The following is a 25,676-nucleotide window of genomic DNA, read 5'->3' as shown; positions in this document are numbered from 1 at the left end:
TTTTGTGTACTTTTATTGATAACAACTAGATGAGATTTAAACGTCAATGTCACTATGCATATATAACATTGGGATAACTATGTAGAATAACAAACATTTAGCGTATATTAGCGTAATAGGGAGTTGCTCGGATGGTAAGCACCCCTCACTTCCAATCCAAAGGTTGCGAGTTTGAGTCACCAAGGGAGCAAAAAGGGTGGGAGCTCCTAGGGAGGGTAAAAAAAAAAGAAGGTACTATAGCTACAGTTTAAGAAAATTATAATTTGCGGCTACAGTTTATCCAATTCTTGCTATTCGCTTGATTTGTATAAATTCATAATTCATATAATTCGGTCATAATTGTATAAATCTAGAATTTTGTATATGCTTACCCTAGCTATTTGTTTACGATTTATGAAAAATTTATTATAAATTATCTTGTTTGTATATTGACAAGCGAAATATACAAACAGAGTTTTGAAAATTCCTAAATGTATAAATACAAAATTTGTATATACTTACTTTATTTGTATATTCACAAATATATCAACGAGCAGAAATATAATATACAAATCACAGCTTCCATAGCAAACATAACTATAACTATGAAACGCAAATTGTCAAAACTATAGCTATAAAACTTTATTATATCTATTATATTTACTAGGGAAAAGGGTCTGATATACCCATTCACTTTGTCATTAGAGCTGATATACCCCTCGTTATAAAAATGGCTCATATATACTCCTACTGTTATACAAATGGCTCACATATACCCTTTTCTCTAACGGAAGTGGAAAAAAAAATTTAGTTTAATTTTTTAATAATTTTTTTAAACAAAGTATAATCCCATATGGGAATACTTAATCCTACTCAAACATATATTGTTTTGACTTTTTTTTTTCAATGACTAATTTAGATTTATTATTTTGATGGTCAAATTTATTATAGATGACCCAATTTTTTTCCAAATACAAAAACTAAATTACAATATAGCCGAAAAAATAGTTTAAATTATAATATAGCCAACAAAAAAATTGTTTTAAAATTTTTTCTTACATTAAGGAATAAAGAAAAAAATAAAATAAGAATAAGAAATTCAAATAATGATAATCAAAGAAGTCAAAAAATAATTTATGTATGGAAAAGATTTAAAATATACCTTGAACTTTGCTAGAAGGATCATATATACGCCTAAATGATTTAAAAAATTAAAGGTTAAATATATAATTTAAAACTAATTTTTTCACTCCCGTTAAATAAAAGGGTATATGTGAGCTCATTTTGTAATGGTAGGGATATATGTGAGCCGTTTGTATAACAGTAAGAGTATAAATGAGCTACTTTCATAACGAGGGGCATATCAACTCCAAATAACAAAGTTGAGTAGTATATCAGACCCTTTTTCCTATTTACTATTTCTGAATAAGATATCTAAATAACTTTCTATCCTCTATTTAACTGTTTTAATTAATACGTACTCTGTTACTTGGAACAATAAGTTTGGAATAGAAGTAACAAAAAGACTTATTTTGGAACATTAAATATTTTAAAATGAATTTTGGTATATTAAAACTAGGGGTGTTCGTGATTTATTTTGGATCGGTTATTGATTAAAATCAAAATTAAAAGTCGGTTTTTTAAATTTCTAAAACCAAACTAAATGAAAAAAAAATAATCGTCGGTTTGGTTCAGTTTTTTTGATTTATTCAATTTGAAATCAATAATTTTTTTTAGGACGTGCGTATCTTGATAGACACAAACACCTAGTGCATGAACAATCCACAAAAAAATATTGTCGGTTCAATTAAGCAATACTAAAGTTATCATTACATGAACAAAGTGATTCAATCAAGAGAAAGTGTGACTATTTTATTTGAAGTAGGGTAGGTGAAGACTAAAATAGATTTTGATGAACTTGGACTTAGGATTGTTATAGTTGGGCTAAAGTGTTGAACTTGTGAAAATGATAAAGTTAAAGACTTAAGTTAATTAAAATTTAACAAAGTATTTATATTTTATTTATGAATAATATATATATAATTATAAAATTTATATATGTTATTTATCGGTTCGGTTTGGTTATTTTTGCGGTTGTTTTTTAGTAAAATCAAAACCAAACCAAATAGTATCGGTTTTTCAAAATTTAAAACCAAACCTAATCAAACCAAACCAAATATCAATTTTTTAACCAATTTGGTTCGGATTGCGGTTCGATTTGAATTTTTAACCATAACTATGAACAACCCTAATTAAAGCCACTGATATATTTTGATTCGAAGGAGTAATTTGCTTAGGTTACATAATGGTATTAATTAAATTAAAGTGAAACTTATGTAAATTTCACTATTTTAGGAATTTATTACTTAGATATACTTCAGTTTGTAATATGATAAATTTTATTAGATTTTGGTGCATCCAGATACATGGAGTCAAAATTAGGTGTAATTTGTTCTAGACACACTGTATCCAAGTGAATTCGTAGGTATCTTGGATACATAACAAATCTCGTCGCCTTCTTCGCCTCCTTCCATCTCACTCGCCACTCTCTTATGCAACTGGTATCTCAAATACATGTGAATCATACCAAATACATACATACATATATATATCTTGTGTGTATCTAGTGTGATTCGCATGTATCTATGATACATGACTATCTCGCTCGTCTCCCCATCTGGCTTGTTTCTCTCCCTATTTTAGCATATTTGGTAGCAAATACATGTATCTATATGTATCTTTCTCATTATATAATAAACAACTCTTAATTAATGATAAAATACGTAATATTTTAAAAATATAAACAATAACATTATATATTATAATGATAGTAGAGTATATCTAATTACGTGATTTATCCTAAATTAAAAGATCACATTGCACGGAGCTGGGTCTTCAGACAACTTTTAAAGTTTTCTTGGCTTTTTATCTGTGTTTTCCCCCTTTTTGAAGGTACTAATTTATTCGTTTTTTAGGGAAATGTTGGGCAAATATAGCTTTCCTTTTTTACTCGGGAAATTACTCATTCCGAATCGTTTTATTTATTGTACTTATTAAAAATAAATGGTCTAAAATAATTGTCATTTTAGAAAATTAAAATGTAATTGAATACATACTTCCATTTTGTCGTATTTAGCATGAAAAATCTAAGCGAACAACACATACTCATACTCTAATATTATAATTACTTAAATTAACGTTTTTTCAATTTATTAAATAGTGTTAAAGAGAGTATTTTTTTAGCAATGATTGATATCTTAAATGATGAAAGATAGAGTAATAAATAACAAATTAGTTGAAACACTTTTATAAATAAATAATGTGACAAATAAAATCGTTGGCAGAGAATAAATAGATTCTCAAAAATTAAAATTATTGTGATTGTTGGCAATTAATTGTAAAAAGCTATTGTTTTCATTGGTCATAGCAAGGGTTTCTCAAATATGTACTCCCTACATTTTGTTTTACCGAGACTAGTTACATTTCTTTAAACTTATTTCCATTCGATGTTTGGTGTTTGTATTGGAGTTCTGATGAAATTTGGATCATGTATTGAAGCTCTATTTTGAGAGTGACGCTCCTAATATGATCTTCTCCATACCAAAGCTCAAACTCCAGATCTCTAGTTAAGGATGGAGCTATCAATCCACCATTGCATCACAATTCATGTTTGTAATTATCTTATTTCATTAGAGTTGTTTTATTAAATTATTTTTATTAATTATATTTTAAAAATCTGAATTTATTTACTATCCCTTTATATAATTAGTTAACAATAAAGATAATATTAAAAAATAAGATAAGATCTCTCATTTGCTAAAATAGATAAGTAAGAAGTAAAATCTATTATTTTTTTTAAAAATAAAATAAAATATGTAAGGATCAAAAGTAAAATGATACTCCAAATCACGGTTTTCTTTCTTGAAATAACACGAAATTTGAGTCATTCATATCGTTGGTAACTCAATATAGTAAATCTATTGATTTGGCGTAAAGTAACTTTTTATTGATTTTGACCTATATATTGTGATGCTCCTGTCATTACATTTGTGTCGAATCTTTTAAAAATGTATAACTTTTGAAGGATTCAATAAATCCATTTTTGTAGATGATCTGAGTAACTTAAAAAATGTTACTTCCTCCATTTAAAAAAGAATGGTCTAGTTTGATTTGACATGTAGTACAAGAAAAAAAAAGACTTTTTAATCTTATGGTTATAAATTAAAATTATGTCAAATGTATCAAAATGATCTTTAATCTTGTGACCTTAAACATGCACGTGGAAAGTTTAAAGTAAAGTGTTACGAAAATGGGAAATGAGTCATTCCTTTTTAAAAGGGAAAAGGCATGGATTCCACTCCTAAACTTGTACCGAAAAGTCAGTTACACGCTTCAACTATCATAACGATCTATTACATACCTTTACTACTTAAAAGTAAATTTAATACCACCCTGATATGTGCAACACCACTCTCAGAGGATGTGGTGTGTTACACTCGCTGCTACATCAGTGCTATGTCAGTGCCATGTTAGAAATTGTACTTTTTTTAAATATTTTTTTACTTTCTTTTCTTTATTACTTAAGTTTTATTTTATTAATTATATTTTACACTAATTAATTCCTAATCAATTATTAAAAAGTTCTCTAATAATTATGTCTTCTTCATAGCAAAATGGTAAAGAAGAAACTTTTAGCAATGACCATCAAGAAAATTGCCCGCAATCTAGAGTTTAGTCGTGGAGTTGAAGAATTCTTCCATTCCAAAATGTACCAATAAGAAGGTTGCTTCAGTTTCTTCCATTGATTGGTCATGGAAAATGAGCTTCCATTGTTATTTATTGCGGCTTGTAGTCGTAAATATTTTTTAGATCTGGGCATTCTTTTTCCATGTTCTTCCTGGAGGTTTCTTAAGAAATTGAGATAATAGAAAAATAATTTTCTTCCCATTTTCAATCAATCACTCAATTCACTCAAAATGTCCGTCGAAGCTCCAACAATTGAAACCTCCCAAAATTGTACTCATATTGGTAGTAATTTGTTTCTTGGTTGCTTCTTATTATTGGTTTATTTTAAGCTTAATGGGGTGTGAAGAAGATGAGGAGGGTGGAGTGTGAAGAAGAAAAGATGTGGGGGTTGGGGTGTAAGAAATATTTTGATTTTTTTTTACTTTAATAATTATCTGACGCGCATGATTTTTTTAATTATTATTATTATTATTTTGCCATGGCAATTTTAGGAGGTAAATAAATTCACTTTTAAATAGCAGAGGTGTGTAATAGGTCGTCATGATAGTTTCAGAGTGTAACTGACCTTTTCGGTACAAGTTCAAATGATAATCTATGTTTTTTCCCTTTTTAAAACAAACTAAAAAGAAAAATATGTCATCCTTTTTGAAACAAAGATATAGCATTATTAAAAATAAAGTAGTAATTCAAATTCTTAAATTGCAATAACTCATCATCCAATTAAGTTTTTCTTGAAAATAAGGGTGGAGTCACGGAGACAGATTCATCTGATTTTTTCTGAAAGAAAAAGCCAAGAAGATGTTGATATTTATTTTCTCAAGTTGCAATATTTTGCATTATCTAGAGTATAAAATATTGGTCATTAATTAAACAAGTGCATGCATGATTCTATCTCTAGGACTTCGTACAATCACGGGATGAAGTTACTGTTGGCTATATTCTCTAAAATTCCTAGACACTATTGTGACTAATCAATGATATTCACATGTGATTACTTTAATTCTTAAAGGACAATTGGTCACATCAAATGAAATAAAAATAAACATTTATTTACTAATTGTTGAGTACAACTTGTTACTACTACTAAAAAGAATTCAAACCGTGTTTAACTATAATACCTAGGAATGTCAATGATTTGATTCGATCAGTTATTTTAATAAATACTAGGGTAATTTACACGAATTTTATTATTTTAGGTTTATGATCTAATTACTTAGATTCTTCGATCAGTTATTTTAATAAATACTAGGGTAATTTACACGAATTTTATTATTTTAGGTTTTTGATCTAATTACTTAGATTCATATTATTTTATAATTTTATATTCCTTGCCATATTTAAGATCGCGAATACATGTATTTGTCTCTTTCATAAATATGTCTCTCCTATAAGTCATTAATTAAAGAGTGTGTCTAATTAAAAGATATGACTAAAAGTCATAAATTAAGGAGAAAATCATGTTTGCAACAACTTTAAAAAATATGACATATATATCACAACTTCTAAATTTTTTTAAAACAATCAAAATCCTTCTTCTTCTTTGTTGGCGATTCAGCAAAGTTTTGACTTCTTAACTTAGATTCACGAAGTATTATTCAAATACATGCGTATATTTTGTCAGATGTATATACACTTGATCAAATATATTGATAAAAAATTAGATACATATAATCTTAATTAATTCAATAACGGGCCGGATACATCAATAATGTGTCTGATACACCAATGATGTGCCAGATACATGTGTAAATCTCCAATACATGCGTATATTTATTCAGATACATATACATTTAATTAGATACACCCATAAAAATAGATACATCTAATCTTAACTCAATAAAGTGTCAAATACATCAATAATTTGCCAGATACATCATTAATTTCAATCCGATCCAAAAAGTCTTTTTCTCATCTTCTTCCTTGTTAAAGTTTATCACAATTACTGCATAAATCCTCTTTTCATTTGCAACAAATTACATAGTACTATCTTTCTATTTTGTTCGTCAAAGTTGTTGTATTTTTTGATTTTCAAATTTAAGTGACTGAAAATATCGAGAATTGTAGTGGTAATTTCCATGCCCTTTTTCGAGCAACAATAAATAAACATTCTTCTTAATTGGAGAATCACTAGCTATGAAAGAAAACTAAGAAAACTCTAAATCAATGTACGTAGTTTTACCTTAACCTTTAAAACTAGAAGACAAACCAAATTGAAATCTATACATGACTTTGAAAATGATTAAATAGACATAAACTTCAAATTATTGTGTTGTTGTTTCAGAATTCAATTTTAAAGGTTTTGATGGTGAAATTTGTGGGAGAGAGAAGGAAGAAAGAGGAAAAATGATGATGGAGAGAGAGATAATTAATTAACATGAAAGCTTGAATTGAAGATGATTTAATTGTGCAGATAATTAATTTTAAGGAATATGAGTATTTGATGGTATTTGTAATAATATATGATATAAAATATTAAAAGTGGTAATATATATAATTATTTGAAAGTAGAAGTAAGGTTAGTATGTATAGTAGTGATGTATGTTTAATAAGGTAGTTTATCCTAAATAATATATATCATAATGAGGATGTAATGTAAACTAATGTTCACTGATTTTCTTGTGTCACGTGATTTTCAAGAATTAAGATATCAACCTTATTGATATGTTTCTTGATTGCTTGATGGTTGCTAGGAGTGTACAAAATCGAATCAAAAATCGAATCAAACCGCAAATTGAGTTAAATCGAGAGAAAAAAAATCTGATTAGTGGTTGGTTTGACTTGGTTTGGTACTGAAAAATAAACCCGACTATATTTGGGTTGGTTTGATTTTAACTAAAAAAAACCAATCCGAGACCAAAATCAACCCGACATTATATATATAATTTTAAAATTTATTTTATAAATAAATATTTACTTTGATATAATTTTAAAATATTTCTTATACTTTTTCATAGTTTTTATCTTTTAATATATTATTTCAAGTTTGAAACTTAGAATTCTGAATGGTTCAATAAAGATTATAGTCCACAGATGTTAATTATAATAAAGCTTAAATCAAAATCATATTAATACTAATGCAAAATGAAAATCAATTCAACACTAAGAATGACAATAATATTGAATATTTGTTCTTTGGTTTTACATTGGTTTAGACAATTCAAATACATAATCTAATTTTAATTTCCTTTAATATTTAGTCATGTAACTAATACTTATTAAACTTATTTTAGCATGATTTAGTACTTTTAAATTATGATCATTTTCATTATGACTTGTTAATTTGCAATATTTGTGTTACGTGATTTCATTATTATTATTTTTTGTTGGATATTTTAGTGTCATTACACATATCATATTTTGTGTTATTTTCTTAAGAAACACCTTAGATAGTTGTATTTTGGTAAGACTAAAGAAATATTTGAAGTACAAGTAAATTATATGTTTGTATGAATACTTTACCGGAAAAACCCGAAAAAACCGAAAAAACCCGAAAATCCAAAAAACCCAAAAAAATCTAAAAAAACCCGAGGTTGAAAAACCCGAGTTTTATTGGTTTGATTTGGTTTATAGATTTAAAAATTCGACACAAATAATTTAATTTGATATTTGAAAAACCCTAACTAACCCGATCATGTACACCCCTAATGGTTGCAAACATAACTTGTGGCATAATATTTTAGTTTTGCTTGAAAAAGTGAATTAAGATCTGGTAGAAGAAGTTTGCATGAACTCGAGGCGCTAATCACTTTTTCTAATAAAATCACTTAGGGATATAAGTTGAATTTACATGACATAATTAGTTAATAGTATCTAAATAACTTATATAGTTGTGAGAACATCATATAGAGATAGCTCGTTCTTCTCTTGGAAAAATTGAGTGATAATTTAACGGCTAAATACATATCTAAAAACTTGATTATCTGTAATTGCATGAAAACTAAAGAACGGTGCATTTCATTAGGGAAACACAACCTTAGTGCTATAATAATGTATTTTATATATCAAAGTTAATGATGCAATATTTAATCTTTAGTTAAAACAAAAATCTTTTCTACTCGTACAAAATAGAGTAATCAAATGTCAATCTAGTATTCGTCTAATTAGTAGTATTTCTCCCTATTTTCTATGGGATTCATCCCTGAAACTTGTGTTCAGGGACGTCTTAACCACTAGGCCACTACAGCCATCGCTTGGGGCCCCTGATTGTTTTAAATACTTATATATATTATTAAAAAAATTTATATGTACTTTTTTTTTTAAAAAAAAGAAATATGAAAGAAGTATATAAAAAAAAAATGATTGCTAGTTTTCCCACTTTTTAAAGGCAATGAAACATTTTTTGGGAATAATTTCCTTAAGTGGGAAATTATGTTTCCTTAAAATTTGACTCTATATTATTATTTACCTTATACTCATCTTTTATGTTCTCTATTTTATTATTTTTATTCTTAATATTGAACTTTTTCCTACAATTTATTTTACTTACCGTTGCTTACAAGTTACAAAAGAACAAAATTTGATTTTGGGTGACTTCTTCAAAATCTCAAAAAGTGCAACAAGCAATCATTATAGTGAAGGAACGCAACACTATTTCGATATTGTTTTATCAACTTATCAAATTTGTGAGCCATGTTTTATTATTCTAACTTTATTTTTACGATTATACAATAAAGAGAGAAAAAGAGAACTTGAAGAATTAAATAAATCCTAAAAAGGAGCCCTTGATATATTTTTAACAAATAATAAAGATTTTGAATAAAAAAATATTGCTTAAAGAATAATGTTAGCAATTTCGGTAACCGTTGTCTCAATCAAAAGAAGTTTTTTAAAGCAAAATTGATAAAATCTTATCTAAGATCGACAATGTCTCAAAAGATATTGAATTGATTAACTATGTTATCAATTGAAAAGGAATTACTAAAACAAATCAATTATAAAACAGTAATTAATGACTTCGCATAAAAAATGCTAAAAAAGTAGATTTTAAATAAAAGTATATATAATAATTTTTTTTTTAAAATAATAATATTAGGGCCCCTCTTTAAGGTTTGGCTTTAGGCCCCCAATCTTGTTGAGTCGACCCTGCTTGTGTTAATTATAATGTTTGAATACGACCGCATTATATCATTTTTAACGTGTAATTTTAAGCGCATCATATGTTCTGACAACATTTTGTAGTACTAAATTAAACACTGATGTATTATTTTGATATACTAATATACATTTATTGTAATATATATATTCCAAAAAAATTGTAGTAATGAAATAACAATGAGCGAATCAAACCCATATGATAAACCATATGCATTAAAATTATTTTGAAATTCATATATGATATATGTTCATATTAATAAAATAATTTTGAATGTCTTGAATGGATTTATTTATTCTCCAAGGGACTTTCTTTTCCTTACTGTTTTGTATGTTATTGTTTGATTAGCTTCACTGGATTAGATCATTTATTGGGCGGGCCTAACCCCATTTATTTTCTTGGGAAAAATGATAGGGCAATTTTCGCATATAGCCATTCAAAAATAATTTAATTATGCTTCATAGTTATAATTTACAAATTACAATTCGTAGCTACATGTTAGAGGGAGGAGAGAGGTGAGAAAGATTGGGAGAGGGAGGAGAGAGGCGAGCGAGAGAAGGCATAGAGTGGAGAGAGGCGAATTATATATGTATATCTGTCAAATAATTGTATATATGTAATTGGTATACATATGAATTTGTATATCTGGCGAGCGAGATTGGGAGAAGGAGGAGAGAGGCGAACAAGATTGGGAGAGGGAGGAGAGAGGTTAGAGAGTGGAGAGAGGCGAACTGTATTTGTATATCTGTCAATAATTATATATATGTAACTGATATACATATGTATTTGTATATCTGGCGAGCGAGATTGTGAGAGGGATGAGAGAGGCGAGCGGAGAGGGCAGAGAGTGGAGAGAGGCTAATTGTATTGTATATCTATCATATAAGTGTGTGTGTATATATATATACACACAATTACAACTAAAATTAAGTTGCGAGCAATAATTATTCAAACTATAGCTATGTTAGCTAATTAACTAGTATATATTTGCTTATCAGCGTAATTTTCCCAAAATGATATGGTATGATTAGAAATTTGAATGGCCTTATTTTGGCCTATACTCTTCTAAGGGAAAATTACACGGATAAGCAATAATATATTAGTTAATTAGTTAATATAGCTACAGTTTACATTAATTACCATTCACGGCTTACTTTTAGTTATAATTACGTGGCCCAAGTTTTAATTTGTATAAGCGTGTAGTTTTTTGTTGCAGGATATACACAAAGTTACAAACGTTACTTTCACTCTCTCCATATTTCTTTTACCTTATTTTCTCCTTAAATTACTCAACACAAATTGATTTCAAAATTTGAAAATTTCAAACTTTCCCTCTCAAATCATGCTCCCAGATTTACATATAACGTCTTGCGGTTTCATTTTTTTAATTTGTTTTGCTCTTTCGATAGTTTCAATCTATTGTTTTTTATTTGTATATCCCTCAGATTTCTTTTAGTTTTTTCAGATATCTCCATAGATATATGCAAATCATGGATGAACACACTTCTTTCAAGAGAATCACTCGAGGTATTCAAATGCATGCACAAAAATTGAATGATTTTCCATCTTTTTGTAAGGCAAAAGAAATTGCATCTACAAGCAATTAATCAATATAAGAAGAAGAAGAAGGGTAGGAATCGAGGTATTTTGTGTAAATTAATTCATATATTTTAATGAATTCATTTTTGTTATTTTTGTAAAACGTTATGGATTTTTTAGATTTACAGACATTGTTTTCAGATTTTATACAAGCATATACATCTAATTGTATATATTTTTTTCTATTAGTGGTACATATACAATAGATTCATTTGTATTTATCAACTAATTTTTTTGTATATATGATTTATTGATACATTTGATTTGTATAACTTATAAAAAGTTCCTATCTGTATAACTCTAGCCGTCAATTGTACGTATAATAATAAATCTAGTAGTCACTTCATACATATACAAATTGTAATAAATTATATTTTGGCACATACACAAATTCATTATAAATTTTAGACAACTATCCAAAAATTATACTTATACAAAATTAATGTTCAATGTGTACATTTCCAGTAAACGCAATATCTAACTCACATTAGTCAATATATACAAATATAAATACAAAGCAATTGATAATAAGCAATTGTTAGTATGGAGGGAGTCATATTTGATATGAGTCTCTAACGAGATACAATTCTGTGATTTATGAAATTGTTTTCCTTTTGCCCAATCAAAATTACCGCCTAAATCCATTAAATTTTTTGAAAAATGAATTGAAATATACAAGCGAAAATACCCATAGCACCCTCCCTCCCCCTCTCTCTGTCCTAATTCTTTTTTCATAATCTCCCTCTTTTGTCAGTTCGTATTGCTCCTTCATTTGTATATTCTGTAATTAGTGTATAATATGTGTATATATTATACGTTTAGTATATATCGATTGTATACTTATTATAGTGGGCGTCGTGGATTACAATGGATACTGGTATATTATATATAATGTGTATATATCCAATACTCGTATACACTATGTATATACAGACTTCAGTGCATTATGCCTCCATTCTCACTCTTTCTTTTCATTTTTCTCACTATGTATATACTGTGCATAGTGAATTACAATTAGACAATAGCAAGATAAGATGACAAGAATTTGATTTTATTAAGAAATAGAAACGAGAGAAATAAACTTTAGAAGAAAAGAAGGAATAATCTAACCATTAAAATACATTAATCATTCGATTCAATTTAATGGGAAAGTGAAATGAACTAAATAAGTGAAAATCCTTACTTGACAATTTGTTCAAAGGTAAGTATTTCTGCTCAATTTTACTTGTTCAATATTTTAAGAATATATTTTTATCATCATGAAAAGATCATTATCTTTTTTCATGTTTTATCTTTAACATAATACCATTAGTTACTTATTTTTCAAAATCTACATCTATACGTCAATTAATATGAATATTATGATAAAATATTTATATCAGAAAAAGAACAAATATACCCCCAAACACTACATAAAAAATGAGCCTTAGCGGCAATTAACACTCTTTGTATATGTCCCTAAATGCTTTAGCGACATTGGATCTAATGACACTTAACTAATGCCGGTAAAGACTTTAGCACTCTTTATTAATGTGTCTATTTATTTATTGCCGCTAAAAATTGTTTTTGTTGTAGCGAAACTATCGTAAATGGTATCTAAATATCCTTCGTTATACTTTTAAAACACTGATGCCCTTACCGTTTAACTTTTGGAGTGTATGCACCCTTTGAATTAGCGAAGGGATACATATCTCGATCTTAAAATTCCTATTCGAAATGTATTTGATTTTTACCCATAACTAAAATATCATATACTGACATTTGTTAACGTGAAAATTAAACAACTCTGAGCCAGCAAAGTTGGTGGAGATAGAAAGAGATTGACCGTTTATATATTATAGTAGAAAAATATACCAAACATGAATAAAAAATTAGTACCATATCTTATAATATCTTATAACGTGTACTCCAACTAAACCACTACCACAAAAACATCACAAATTAATCCATTCTTATATCATTAAACATTTTCATGTTCTGATTAGTTAGGTAGTTCAAAATATGAGCAAATTAGAGCTGGTATTTGTGCCTGTCCCATCAATTGGTCACCTTGTTTCGATATGCAAGTTTGCAGAGAAGTTGGTCAGTAGAGATGAAAGGCTATATGTAACAATTCTCATTATAAGACCACCATGGGATGCTAGCATAGATGCCTACATCAAGCGAAGTTCCGCCTCTGCTTCTGGCGGAACTTCTCTTGATGTATGGGGCAGTCGAATTAGATATATTACACTTGCTCAAATCGAACCGCCGTCTTCAGAAGAAGGAGCGAAGTCTATTGAAAACTACATCTCTCTTTTGATAGCAAGTTATCGACCCATTGTTAAAGATGCAATTATCAGCAACAAGTCATGGCCTGATACTGATTCGAACCCGAAAATTATTGGACTAGTCATTGATATGTTTTGCACTTCAATGATTGATGTAGCAAATGAACTTGACATTCCTTCCTATCTTTTCTTGACTTCTGGTGCTGGTTTTCTTGGTTTCCTGCTTTACCTGTCCGTTTGGCATGACCAATTTGGGAGAGAATTTAATCGATCTGATGGCGATTTAATTATAGCAGCCAATGCTCATCCAGTACCCTCAAAAGTCTTACCTACTTTTGCCTTTGTCAAGGAAGGTTACAACTCATTCCGCAACCATGGTGTCAGGTTTAAAGAAACCAAAGGAATTCTCATCAATACAGTGGAGGAATTCGAAAGTCACGCTGTCAATAGCTTAGCATCTGATCCTGAATTACCTCCAGTTTACACAGTAGGATTTCTTCTTGACATTGAGGCACAAAATGCTAAAGGGAATTCCAAGTCTGAAGATGAAGAAATCATGAAATGGCTAGACCAGCAACCACCTTCCTCTGTTCTTTTTCTGTGCTTTGGAAGTGCGGGTATTTTTGAGCCACCACAGCTTATCGAGATGGCAATTGCACTTGAACGAAGTGGGGTTAGGTTCTTGTGGTCAATACGTCTGCCTTTGGATGCTGAAACAACAAAATTAGAGGAGACATTGCCGGAAGGGTTCTTGGAGAGGACAAAAAACAGAGGAATAGTATGTCGATGGGCACCCCAAGTCAATATTTTGGCTCACAAAGCCACTGGAGCATTCGTATCTCATTGTGGATGGAATTCGACCATAGAGAGTCTATGGCATGGAGTACCAATTGTGACATGGCCCCTTTATGCAGAACAACACATTAACGCGTTTCAATTGGTGAAAGATCTCGAGATGGCAGTGGAACTGACATTGGATTACAGGATGCACGATAGTGATCATCGCGAAATTGTGAAGGCGGAGGAGATGGAGAAAGTTATAAGAAGCATAATGGATAGCGAAAATCTCCTGAGGAAGAGAGTCAAAGACATGGGAGAGATCTGCAGGAAGGCGTTGACGGAGGGTGGATCTTCTTTCATATCTCTAGGACGGTTCGCTGAAACTATTCTTGATTCCTGTAATTGAGATGAGAAATTTCTTACATTATGTACTCTTTATGGTAGCAGAGTTTCGTTTCATTTCAGTATGTGACTGAATCAAATAAGAGTTGTTTCTAAGGTGTGAGTGTATTTGTTGGTGTGTGTGTGTATAATATAATATATATACCATAAATTAAAGTAAATTATAGTTGAAAAAATATTGTATTTTGAGTTTTGATGATTTAACAAACTATAGTGCAGAGGGACCTGGTCCGTAGAGTTTCCGACCGACAGAACAAGTCAACTGTATGCAGCTGTAAAGTTGCAGTTTCTGTAGTGGTTGGTGGGCACTGCAACGTAGGCGTTGAAATGACAGTCGTCCTCGATCAATGGAATGCATCTAGGTTTTGTCTCTCTTATAAAATAACATGTTCACAAGATAAAAACCTAGTTTCGGCAATCAAGATTATTAACAAAGCAAGTCATTTCAAAGAAGAACTTTGCTTATACTGAACTAGGGACCTAATCGAGTGTTGCAGTGTCTTTAGTTGTATTTTAAGTTTAGTGTCTTGTGCTCTTATGTGTAGATCTACTCCTATGTTACAAAGGGACGTGCATCATTTATTCTCTCGTTGTTGAGATTTGAGTGTGTGGCTAGAGTTAACCGTGGTGTCTTATTGAAGTCTATATCAACTAGATTTAGTTGCTATAGTGGGGAATAGAGTTGTCATTTTGTGTCTTGTAATAGAGGTATTACAAGGTGTGTAGAATTAAGAGTTTAATCTATTGTAAGTACTCGAGTTTGTATTTATGTTTTGCTTGGAGATAGTGGAGCCTTGAAAAATCCTATGAGACAAGTCATATTTATTTTCGAGCAAGGGGGTTTCCATGTAAACATATTGTGTTCTTTACCTTCCGTTCTTATCTTAAATATCTCCGTTAGCTAATTTTATTGAAGGCCCTGATCTCTTGACTCGTGGGGGACTCATACAAGCCAATAATAATTGATATAAGAGGGAGTACTCTCATAAAATTAATACCTAGAGAGGATCATGTTTATATGACTGCTCCACCGAATTTAGAAGAAGGTCAGTCAACCACCCGACCCCCTAGCTTCAATAGAAAATACTATGGGTGATGAAAGACTCGTATGCATGACTTCATAATGACGAAAGGATAGTCTGTGGGACATCATATTGGAAGGACCCTCACGTGACCATGAAGGAAGTCAAGAAATTAGAGATTACTAGATTGGTTCCAAAGACACGAAGGAAGTACTATGAAGTCGATCGCAAGAAGATTGAAAAAATCTACAAAGCAAAAAATCTGTTTGTCTACGAAATAGGACCCAATGAGTATAACCGAATCTCAGTGTGTGAATGTGCTAAAGAGATTTGGGTAACTTTGACGATGGATCACGAAGTAACGAGTCAACTCAAAGAATCCAAAGTGGACATGCTCTCAGCTCAGTACGAAAACTTCATAATGAAGGAAGGTGAAACCATTCAAGAAATGTCGTATGCTTGTTATAATCCCATATGTTTCATGTCTTCTTCAAATCTCGAAGTTTACATCTTACCTTGTACAAGACATTATTTGGAAAGAACTTCTGCTTAAAGTGGACCCACGTGCTAATTGTGCACAAACCTCTCTCAGCATCAACCGATTTTCATCTCCACCATGGCATGCCAGTCTTTGAAAAGAACAATATTATGGTGTTGATCTTGGCATCGTCGACCCTTACATTTTCATATTGGAAATAATTCTCCTAGTGCCAAAGAAAGTTCTTTACTTCTTGTGCATCACGAACCCCTTTGAACATTGGTGATTTGGGAACCTCGATTTTAGCCTTCCTCATCACGACGACCTTTCTAGCGATCTCCATCAAGCCAGCATCAACCTGTCCTTTGAGTGCCTCTATCTTTGCCTTCATGGCATCGATAGTGCTCAACGCCTCCATGAGTCAACACTTTTATGTAGTGATGGTCTACCTCGTCTCTATCTCAGACTGCTACGCCCATCCAAATCATTTTGTATGTTTTCGATTTCTTTAAGAGTATGTCCCTCAAGAATGCTTAAAGTGCCTTCTACCTTTCCCGAGCGTTGGTCAAATATCTTGATTGCGTCCATCCGTGCATTAATCTTCGTAACCCACTTTCTACCAATCAAGACGTCCTCAACAAAATATCCTCAGGCATGACCTCTACATTATCATCACTTGCTTCAGTGGTAGAAAGTTCTTGGGATATAAGCCATTCATTTGACTCAACCTCGGGCGGCACATCCTGGTTCTTATTGGCGACATTCCCCTTTTTGTTATAACTCTTGTTTCTAGCGGCATCCTAGGTTTAGGTTTTAGTAGTGTTGATTTCTCTATTGTTTGTCATTCTCTTGTTGCAACCTTGCTCTAATACTACGTTTCACGTCCTTAGTGTTTTACTAAGCACACATGCGGTACTTGACAACTTGCTCACGATCTTGCTCTGCATAGTCAGCCTAAGTCACTAGAAATCGCTAAGAGAATGATAGAGAGAACACAAGAGAACTGCTAGGAAGATTCGTGTTGTAGAGAACTTTTGATTGATTTTTCATGATGATTTTACAAATGGATGCCCCTTTATTTATACTACCCACTTAGGAGCTGATATGTAATATATATTATGTAAATAATAATTCTTAAACAAGTTTTTTACATATTTACAAATAAGTCACATTTCTGGAATACTCTACGCAACTATAATATTTCAAGGACCTTCCATGTAAATCAATGAAATTCTAAGGTCTTCCAAGGAAATTATCCACATATCTCTAGAACCTTCCACTACAAACTAGCATTTTTCCTATGTAAACCATCTACATAGACAACTTTATGCCGTGTGAAGCCTATGTTGCGCGATAATGTGATGGGTCATTATAGATGCCTCTAAAAACTTTACAGTCTATCAAGTGTGAATACCTGTTCAAGAAAGGAGGTGGTTGTTCCGGTTGGAAAAAGTATCTCCAAAATTTTAATTAAATAATTTCACACAAATTAATTTCAGTTAAAAGAAAATGAATAAGTGACAAATGAAAAAAAATAATTATCTATAAAATTTATCAATCAAGTCATTTGCTAAAGTCGAGTTGAGCCGAGCAAGCAATGATGCGGCACTGGGGGAGATTCTCTTCTCAACTCGTGAAGAGCTAGACGAAGTGCTTCTATATATTAGCACAAAAGTTCTCATTTTCATTTGTTTGCACATGAGATAGGCCATCAAGAATATGGTGCAAACAAATAACAGAATGTGGAGTGTTGAATCCAACCTAATGTTTCATGATGGTAAAACTGTGAGTTGTGGATATTTCTATTAAATGCTTCCAAGCCTCTCCATCTGATGGATGACACATAACTTAGGTGGTCTTCTATTTTCATGGTGTCATCTCAAATAAGTAGCAGAGCTATTTGATCTGTATAACCTATTTAACCTTGTTATAAGATTAAAGATATAAGTATTGCATCACCCCAACAATAACTTTGTTTCTGCTAGAAGCCTGCTTAAAACGAAAGCTCTTACACAAAACTTACTAAATTTTAGATCAACATAAGGAATCCAAATAGTATAACATGCAGTCATTTCCAAAACTATCAATTCTCATCGACGATAGTCCTAACTTTAATACCAACTTCTTTGCTTTATAAAAATTATCAGGTATCTCTATATTTGGATCAACTAATTCATGCATAAGGTCAATCATAAAGTCCACTGCTCCTTGAGGAGTATTCCAATCCAATTTGATACTTAATAATCTAATAACAATATAAAAGCAGAAGTACAGACTCCCTTCATATAAAGACGGACTAGCATCTTCTAATTGTTCAAAGAAAATTCAAGATTCATCAGCAGGAGCTTCTTCAACATGATCACCTAATTCAAAATCGGAATGCATCTCATAAGCATCATGAACTAGGTAATCCCATACCTTAATAATACCGTTTATTTGATCCAGTAGCATACTGATGTGAAACAAGACTCTGCTACCACAAAGAGTAGTGAATGTAAAAATTCTAGGAATCAAGAATAGTTTCAATGAATCGTCCTAGAGAAATGAAAGAAGATCCACCTTCCATCAATGCATTCCTGCAAATCTCTCCCATGTCCTTGACTCTCTTCCTCAGGGGGTTTTCCCTGTCCATTATGTGTCTTATTGCTTTCTCCATCTCCTCTGCCTTCACAATTTCTCTATGATCACTATCGTGCATCCTGTAATTCAATGTCAGCTCCACTGCCACCTCAAGATCTCTCACCAATTGAAACGCGTTAATGTGTTGTTCTGCATAAAGGGGCCATGTCACAATTGGTACTCCATGCCATACACTCTCTATGGTCGAATTCCATCCACAATGAGATACAAATGCTCCAGTGGCTTTGTGAGCCAAGATTTCGACTTGGGGTGCCCATCCACATACTATTCCTCTGTTTTTTGTCCTCTCCAAGAACCCTTCCGGCAACATCTCCTCTAATTTTGTAGTTTCAGCATCCACAAGCGGACGTATTGACCACAAAAAACTAACCCCACTTCGTTCAAGTCCAATCGCAATCTGGATAAGCTGTGGTGGCTCAAAAATACCCGCGCTTCCAAAGCACAGAAAAAGAACAGAGGAAGGTGGCTGCTGGTCTAGCCATTTCATGATTTCTTCATCTTCAGACTTTGAATTCCCCTTACCATTTTGTGCCTCAATGTTAAAAAGAAATCCTACTGTGTAAACTGGAGGTAATTCAGGATCAGATGCTAAGCTATTGACAGCGTGACTTTCGAATTCTTCAACAGTGTTGATGAGAATTCCTTTGGTTTCTTTAAACCTGACACCATGGTTGTGGAATGAGTCGTAACCTTCCTTGACAAATGAAAAAGTAGGCAAGAATTTTGAGGGTACTGGATGAGCATAGGCTGCTATATTTAAATCGCCATCAGATGGGTTAAATTCTCTCCCAAATTGTTCATCCCAAACAGACAAGTAAAACAAGAAACCAAGAAAAGCAGCACCAGAAGTGAAGAAAAGATATGAAGGAATGTCAAGTTCATTTGCTACATCAATCATTGAAGTGCAAAACATATCAATGACTAGTCCAATAATTTTCGGGTTCGAATCAGTATCAGGCCATGACTTGTTGCTGATAATTGCATCTTTAACAATGGGTCGATAGTTTGCTATCAAAAGAGAGATGTATTTCTCAACAGACTTTGCTAGTTCTTCTGAAGATGGCGGTTCGATTTGAGCAAGTGTGATATATCTAATTCGATTGCCCTCGGGAGCAGAGGAGATTCGTTTGATGAAGGCATCTATGGTAGAACCCCATGGTGTTGGTGGTCTTATAATGAGAATTGTTACATATAGCCTTTCATCTCTGTCAACCAACTTCTCTGCAAACTTGCAAAATGGAACAAGGTGACCGATGGATGGGGTAGGCACACATACCAGCTCAAATTTGCTCATCTTTAGAACTACCTAATTAATCAATCACAAGATGAAAATGTTTGATGCTAGAAGAATGGATGTGTGATGTTTTTTGTAGGGGTCGTTTTGCCTTTTATGATGGGCTGATCTGATATTAATTGGACCACACATTGAGAAAGATAAGATATTAGCCTACCTATTTCAATTTGTTTATCTGATTTGTTAGCAAATATAAAAAAAATAATATAGAAATAGAATACCAAAATGTTCTTCAATCTTGTCCGCTAAAGACTGCTGGCTATCTAATACTCCGTCCCTAATTACTTGTCTACTTTGGAATTGACACACCTATTAAAAAAATAATTATTGACATAGTGATCATTTTACCCCTATTAATTATGAAGTGCATGAATTAAAATTTAAGATTTTCAAAAAGTTCTACCTTTTTCAAAGTAATTAATTGAGGATATAATAGGTAAAAATTTTTTTATCCTTTCTTGATTTGTCAAAATTGATAAATAATTAAGGATAACAATAAAAGGAAAAATGGATAAGTAGATATATAGCAGAAATTAGGAAAGAGACGTTTCATCTTTTACTAGATTGTTACCTTATTGAATGGGGCATGGGTGTCGGTATAAGATAGGGAATGCAATTTGTCGTTTGCCTTTTGTCTACTATTCACTCAACAATATTAGGTGAAGGTTAAAAATTGTCAATAGGTAATGTTTTGATTTTTCAAATAATGAAAAGTATTCATATATGATTTTAAGCAAGATTGGTTAGATTTTATAGAGAGAACTATTTAAATATCTATTACAAAAGTTTTAATTAGATTAAAATGAATATACTGAAATTTTCAATCAATATTATACAAAGATAAACAAATAAATCAAATATTAATATAATATTTACATGATGATTTAAATATAACTAAAAATATCGATCAAAATAAATTTAAAAATCATTCCACAAATTAAATCACTACATATGAAAAATAATATTGTTTTCTTAAAAATCATTCTACATAATTTTTTTTAGTCCTGCAAAAATATTGTTGTTACCTTTAATTCTAATTATGTAAAATAATATATTAAATGTAAAAAAATTATATATAAATGCAAAAAAAAATTATTATATCAAAAAAATATTATTCTTTAATGAAACTTAAACCAAACTTATGAGATATGTTAGTTAACTAAGAAGAGATGTATATATGAAGTAATGGCGTAGCCAGAAATTTCACAGTGGATGTTTACGTAATATGTATGAATTTTTTTGAAAAAAAGTACGTAATATACATGAAAAAAATTGAAAAAAAAGAAGAAGCTTAAAGCTGTTGCTAGCAAGGTTCGATTTGAACTCACAAACACTTAAAGATTTGTCTCTTTCAACACACCTTAAACCACTAAGCTACAACACCTTGTTGTGTCAAGGGTGTCCAGAATATGTTATTTAACCACTTTGTATATTATTTTACTTGTATATACGTTATAATTTTCCGACAAAGGGTGTCCAAAGACTATGTAGCTACTCCCATGTATGGAAGAGATATTTTAGTCTTCAAGAAAATATTTTTTGCTTTTGCTTCTGCTTTTTTTAAGAAACATAAATTTTTAACTTCTTTCCAACAACAGAAAAATTGTTTTTGCTTCCATTTAAAAACAATTTTAAGGATTTGTCAACCGGTTCATTTTTCAATAACAAATGTTTTTTCTCAAAAAAGCACCTTTGGCCTCCCAACAGTAATGTCAAACATGCTCTTACTTGTACACTTTAAATTTTGTATGTCCCTTAAGAATAATAATTAGTATAAATATTTCCTCATAATATTCATATTAATTGATGTATACTGTTACATTTTAAGAAATAATTTGGAAAATAAGTAGTAATTAATATTAAGGGTAAAGAAAATGAAAAAGTCAACCGTCCTTTCTTGATAGGTCAACAATAGTAAGTAAAAATAAAATATATTTTTGAAATACTGAACAAAAAAAAATGAACGGAGAGAGTACTTTTGTCAGATTCAGTTTTCTTATTGATTTGGAAAGTCAAAAGTAAATGTGTTGTATAGACTTCCAAAAGGCCTAACTAGAGAGGTGATTGATAAATTATCAAATATAATGAGATTATGACAAAAAAGAAGTGATCATAATGATAATTCTACATAACTAACTGGAGATCCTAAAATGTACGTTCAAGGTATCAAACAAAGTTAGGAATAACGATTTAACATTATCGCTAAAGTAAATCTATTCTTATGATAAGATAATGGTCAGGAATAAGGTAAAGTATTAAGATATTTTTAATAATTTTTAAGTTTAGACATGATCAAACAATGTATTTATGGATTATACATTTAGAAATCATATATGTGAGTGTGAGATGTAAGCCGCCTCACGCAGAATTAATGTAAGGTTCAAGCAAAATTAGTGTAAGGTCAATTAATATTCTCAAGGCACTTATAAAATCAAGCGATGTTCATGGTTGAAAAAAAAACACAATAATGAGAACCAAGAACAATTAAGGGTTAATTGTGTAACATATGTTATCGAGGTATACATTAAAGTTCAACGGTTCAAATATATCTAATTAACCAACTGATCAAGTATACTCAATGTATGTTCACTATGGAGAATTCAAAGAAAAACTTACTTACCCAAATGTGATTAATCCTTAATTATATATCACACAGTTTTCATGCATATTTTCATAATATACCCATTTTTCATTCATCTGCGGAATTTTTGGGTTTCTTTAAAGTTTAAACCTTAAGAGCCAGTTTGGAAAGTCACCCTGAAAATTGAATTTGGTGTAATTGGGTGCAATTACACTATGTGGTATGCTTGGATGACCATGTATTTACTTGGTCAGCAGATAATTGAATCTAATTGGTATGAGGTAATTACACTCTTCAATTCTTAGAGAGGGGTTGTGAATTGTTGCTAATAACAGGGTGTAATTACAAGCTGATTCCTTTTGAATTTCTTCTTGTTATTTTTTTTGTTTTAATTTATTTTTTATTTCTATTATTTTAAATTCTTTTTTTGATTATTATTCTAAAAAATTGTTTTTATTTAATATTATTTATATTTTATTTCCTTCTCATTCTCAACATTTACTTTATCTGATTCCATGCAATTTTTCGTATTATCAATTTTTTATGCCATGTTTATTTTTCATTAGCATAATTTTGTTAGTATTCTAATTTTTAAATTAAAGTAGGATCCATTGTTAAGTAAGGTTATAGACTTAGTAGGCGTTTGGCCATGCGATACCATATCACGTTATGAAATCGTGAGATGGAATCAGCGTTTGGACATGCGATTTTACACTGATTCCATCTCATAATTTCATATCATGAGATGTGATTCCATATTCTCCAAAAACCATGATATGGAAATTCCATATCATGATTTAGGATTTTTAAATACAAAAATTGATCCATAAGTTTATATTTTGTTAAAACAACCCACATTTATATTTACAACCATTTATTTCATATGTAAATAAAATTTATAATCACATCATTACTTTTTAAAATTTATTATTCTCACCAACATAAAATTTATTATTACTTTAAATGTGATGAATATAAATGATAAAGTAGGAATTAATTTGGTGAATATAAATAAGAACGGAGGGAGTAATATTTTTTTGTTTTTCATAATAAAAAAATCTTCTCTTTTAGCTACATATGAAAATGTTTAAAGCAATTTAATATGAAAAAGGACAAAATTGGTAATGTATGTTTGATAATCACTACTTCCAATATGTTTAATTTTAGCACGAAATTAATGCTCTAAAACTGTGTAATTGCGCACAAGTAAAACAAGACATGAACCATTATGATATTGACACACAAGTAAAAATTGTCATAACTTGTGCAATGTTACATAATTATTTGTAAGAATACCAAAGGAGTGATGAAATATGTATGGTCTATGAACATGAAAATATAGTTGTGAATGATGTTGACCAACAAATGACACAAAGTAACAATGTTGGTTTGTCTTCTCGGTTATATGATCGAGAAATGTAAGTTCAACGTGAGGAGATTGTCTGTACTATGTAGTGGAATATATTAAAAACTAATACACTACAATTCATGTTCAATTATTTTTATTGACTTAAAAGTTTGATCAATTAAAGTTAGATGAAACAGTTACTTAAGTGAGAACAAATAGCTTTGTAATGCAATTTTATAATTTTTTGTTTATTTGGTAAGAATGAATAAACAATTGGGGCTATTTTAATAGTTTTACAACTTATGGGATTCTTATGTTTATGAGAAAATATACAACACAAAAATTCCATATAGCACGTCCAAACAAAACTTCAATTTCATCTCATGATTTCATATTATGATATCATATCATGATTCCATACCTGTAACATCTCTCTATTTGAAAGAACTAGAACGATTTAGAATTGGAAAGAGTCATTTTAGAAAAGAATGAAAAATCTGGAAATTTGTTAAGTTAAGCTAAGTTGAGTTTTTGGGTAAAATTCAAACGACCATAACTCCTAGCTCAAGATGATTAAGGTGTTCTTCCAGATACCATAGGAAAGATCTTGGAATTATCTTTCCAACGCCGCCGAGTTTGCACGATTCCGATTTCGTATGAGTGAGATATGCCCATTTGAAGTTGGGTTGTTCAAATAAGGAAAGTCTAATCCGAATTTTAAGGGGTATTTTGGTCTTTTCCATACCCACTTAATTTAATTCGTTTTTAATGAATTAATTAGGGTCAAAACTGAATTGGTTCAGTTTGCACAATTGAAAATTCACGCTAGGGTTTTAGAGAGAAGAACTCAAGAGAGAAGAGAAGAGGAAAATCAAGATTCGTCATCTCCGTAAGGAATTGATTGCGGATTTCATCCTACGAGGTGTGTGAGACTTTCATAACGTTGGGTTCGTTCACCCACGTGCCAAACATGTTTAATTCAGCGAGAAATCGTTCTAAAAAGATTGGAAGTTTGAATGTTCTTGATGAGTGTTCTTGAATTTCTTTCGTTCTTGAATTTGGGTTGAGATTGAGGAGTTTCTTGAGAATAAAATGTTGATTCCTTGAGTTGTTTGAGTTAGATTTTGTGTATATATTTTGGGTATCTGATTTTAAAGAGAAATTGAGAAAAGGGATCGAGTTTAGTCGAAATTTAGAATCAGAAAATGAGTTGAAAAGTTCATCGGGTTTGCTTGGGGAGGGGCTGGCGCGGCGCGCCCCCATAGTGCCAGGAAGGCTGGGGCGGCGCGCCAGAAATGAGCCCCAGTAACTTAGGGGCCGGCGCGCCAGGAACGCGCCCGGGTCGTCTCCCCCCACCCATTTTTCATCGTTTAGCCCGTTTAAGTCCTTCTAAAGTGTGCTAACATTTCCTATTGATTCTAACTACTCTAAATGACTTCTAAACA

At 30.9% G+C, this 25,676-nt stretch overlaps 2 protein-coding genes across 2 annotated transcripts; one reads left to right on the top strand and one right to left on the bottom strand.

Annotated features, from left to right (window-relative positions):
- Positions 1-13,338: 13,338 nt before the first annotated feature.
- Positions 13,339-15,020, top strand: LOC102603872 (UDP-glycosyltransferase 71K1-like). Its single transcript, XM_006353670.2, has one exon. It carries the CDS (start codon positions 13,418-13,420, stop codon positions 14,870-14,872), a length of 1,455 nt encoding a protein of 484 aa, XP_006353732.1. The 5' UTR covers positions 13,339-13,417; the 3' UTR covers positions 14,873-15,020.
- A 3,564-nt stretch (positions 15,021-18,584) lies between these two features.
- Positions 18,585-20,457, bottom strand: LOC102603533 (UDP-glycosyltransferase 71K1-like). The gene is made up of 2 exons (XM_015311453.1): positions 18,928-20,457; positions 18,585-18,838 (listed from the first exon to the last, which is right to left on the bottom strand). The coding sequence occupies exons 1-2, from the start codon at positions 20,300-20,302 to the stop codon at positions 18,801-18,803; spliced, it is 1,413 nt and encodes a 470-aa protein (XP_015166939.1). The 5' UTR covers positions 20,303-20,457; the 3' UTR covers positions 18,585-18,800.
- Positions 20,458-25,676: the final 5,219 nt, after the last annotated feature.

Source organism: Solanum tuberosum, unplaced genomic scaffold (genome assembly GCF_000226075.1).
Source record: "Solanum tuberosum cultivar DM 1-3 516 R44 unplaced genomic scaffold, SolTub_3.0 scf00157, whole genome shotgun sequence".
NCBI classification, from domain to species: Eukaryota; Viridiplantae; Streptophyta; class Magnoliopsida; order Solanales; family Solanaceae; genus Solanum; species Solanum tuberosum.
Note: the sequence above shows the minus strand (reverse complement) of the source record. Positions and strands in the feature narration are given on the sequence as shown.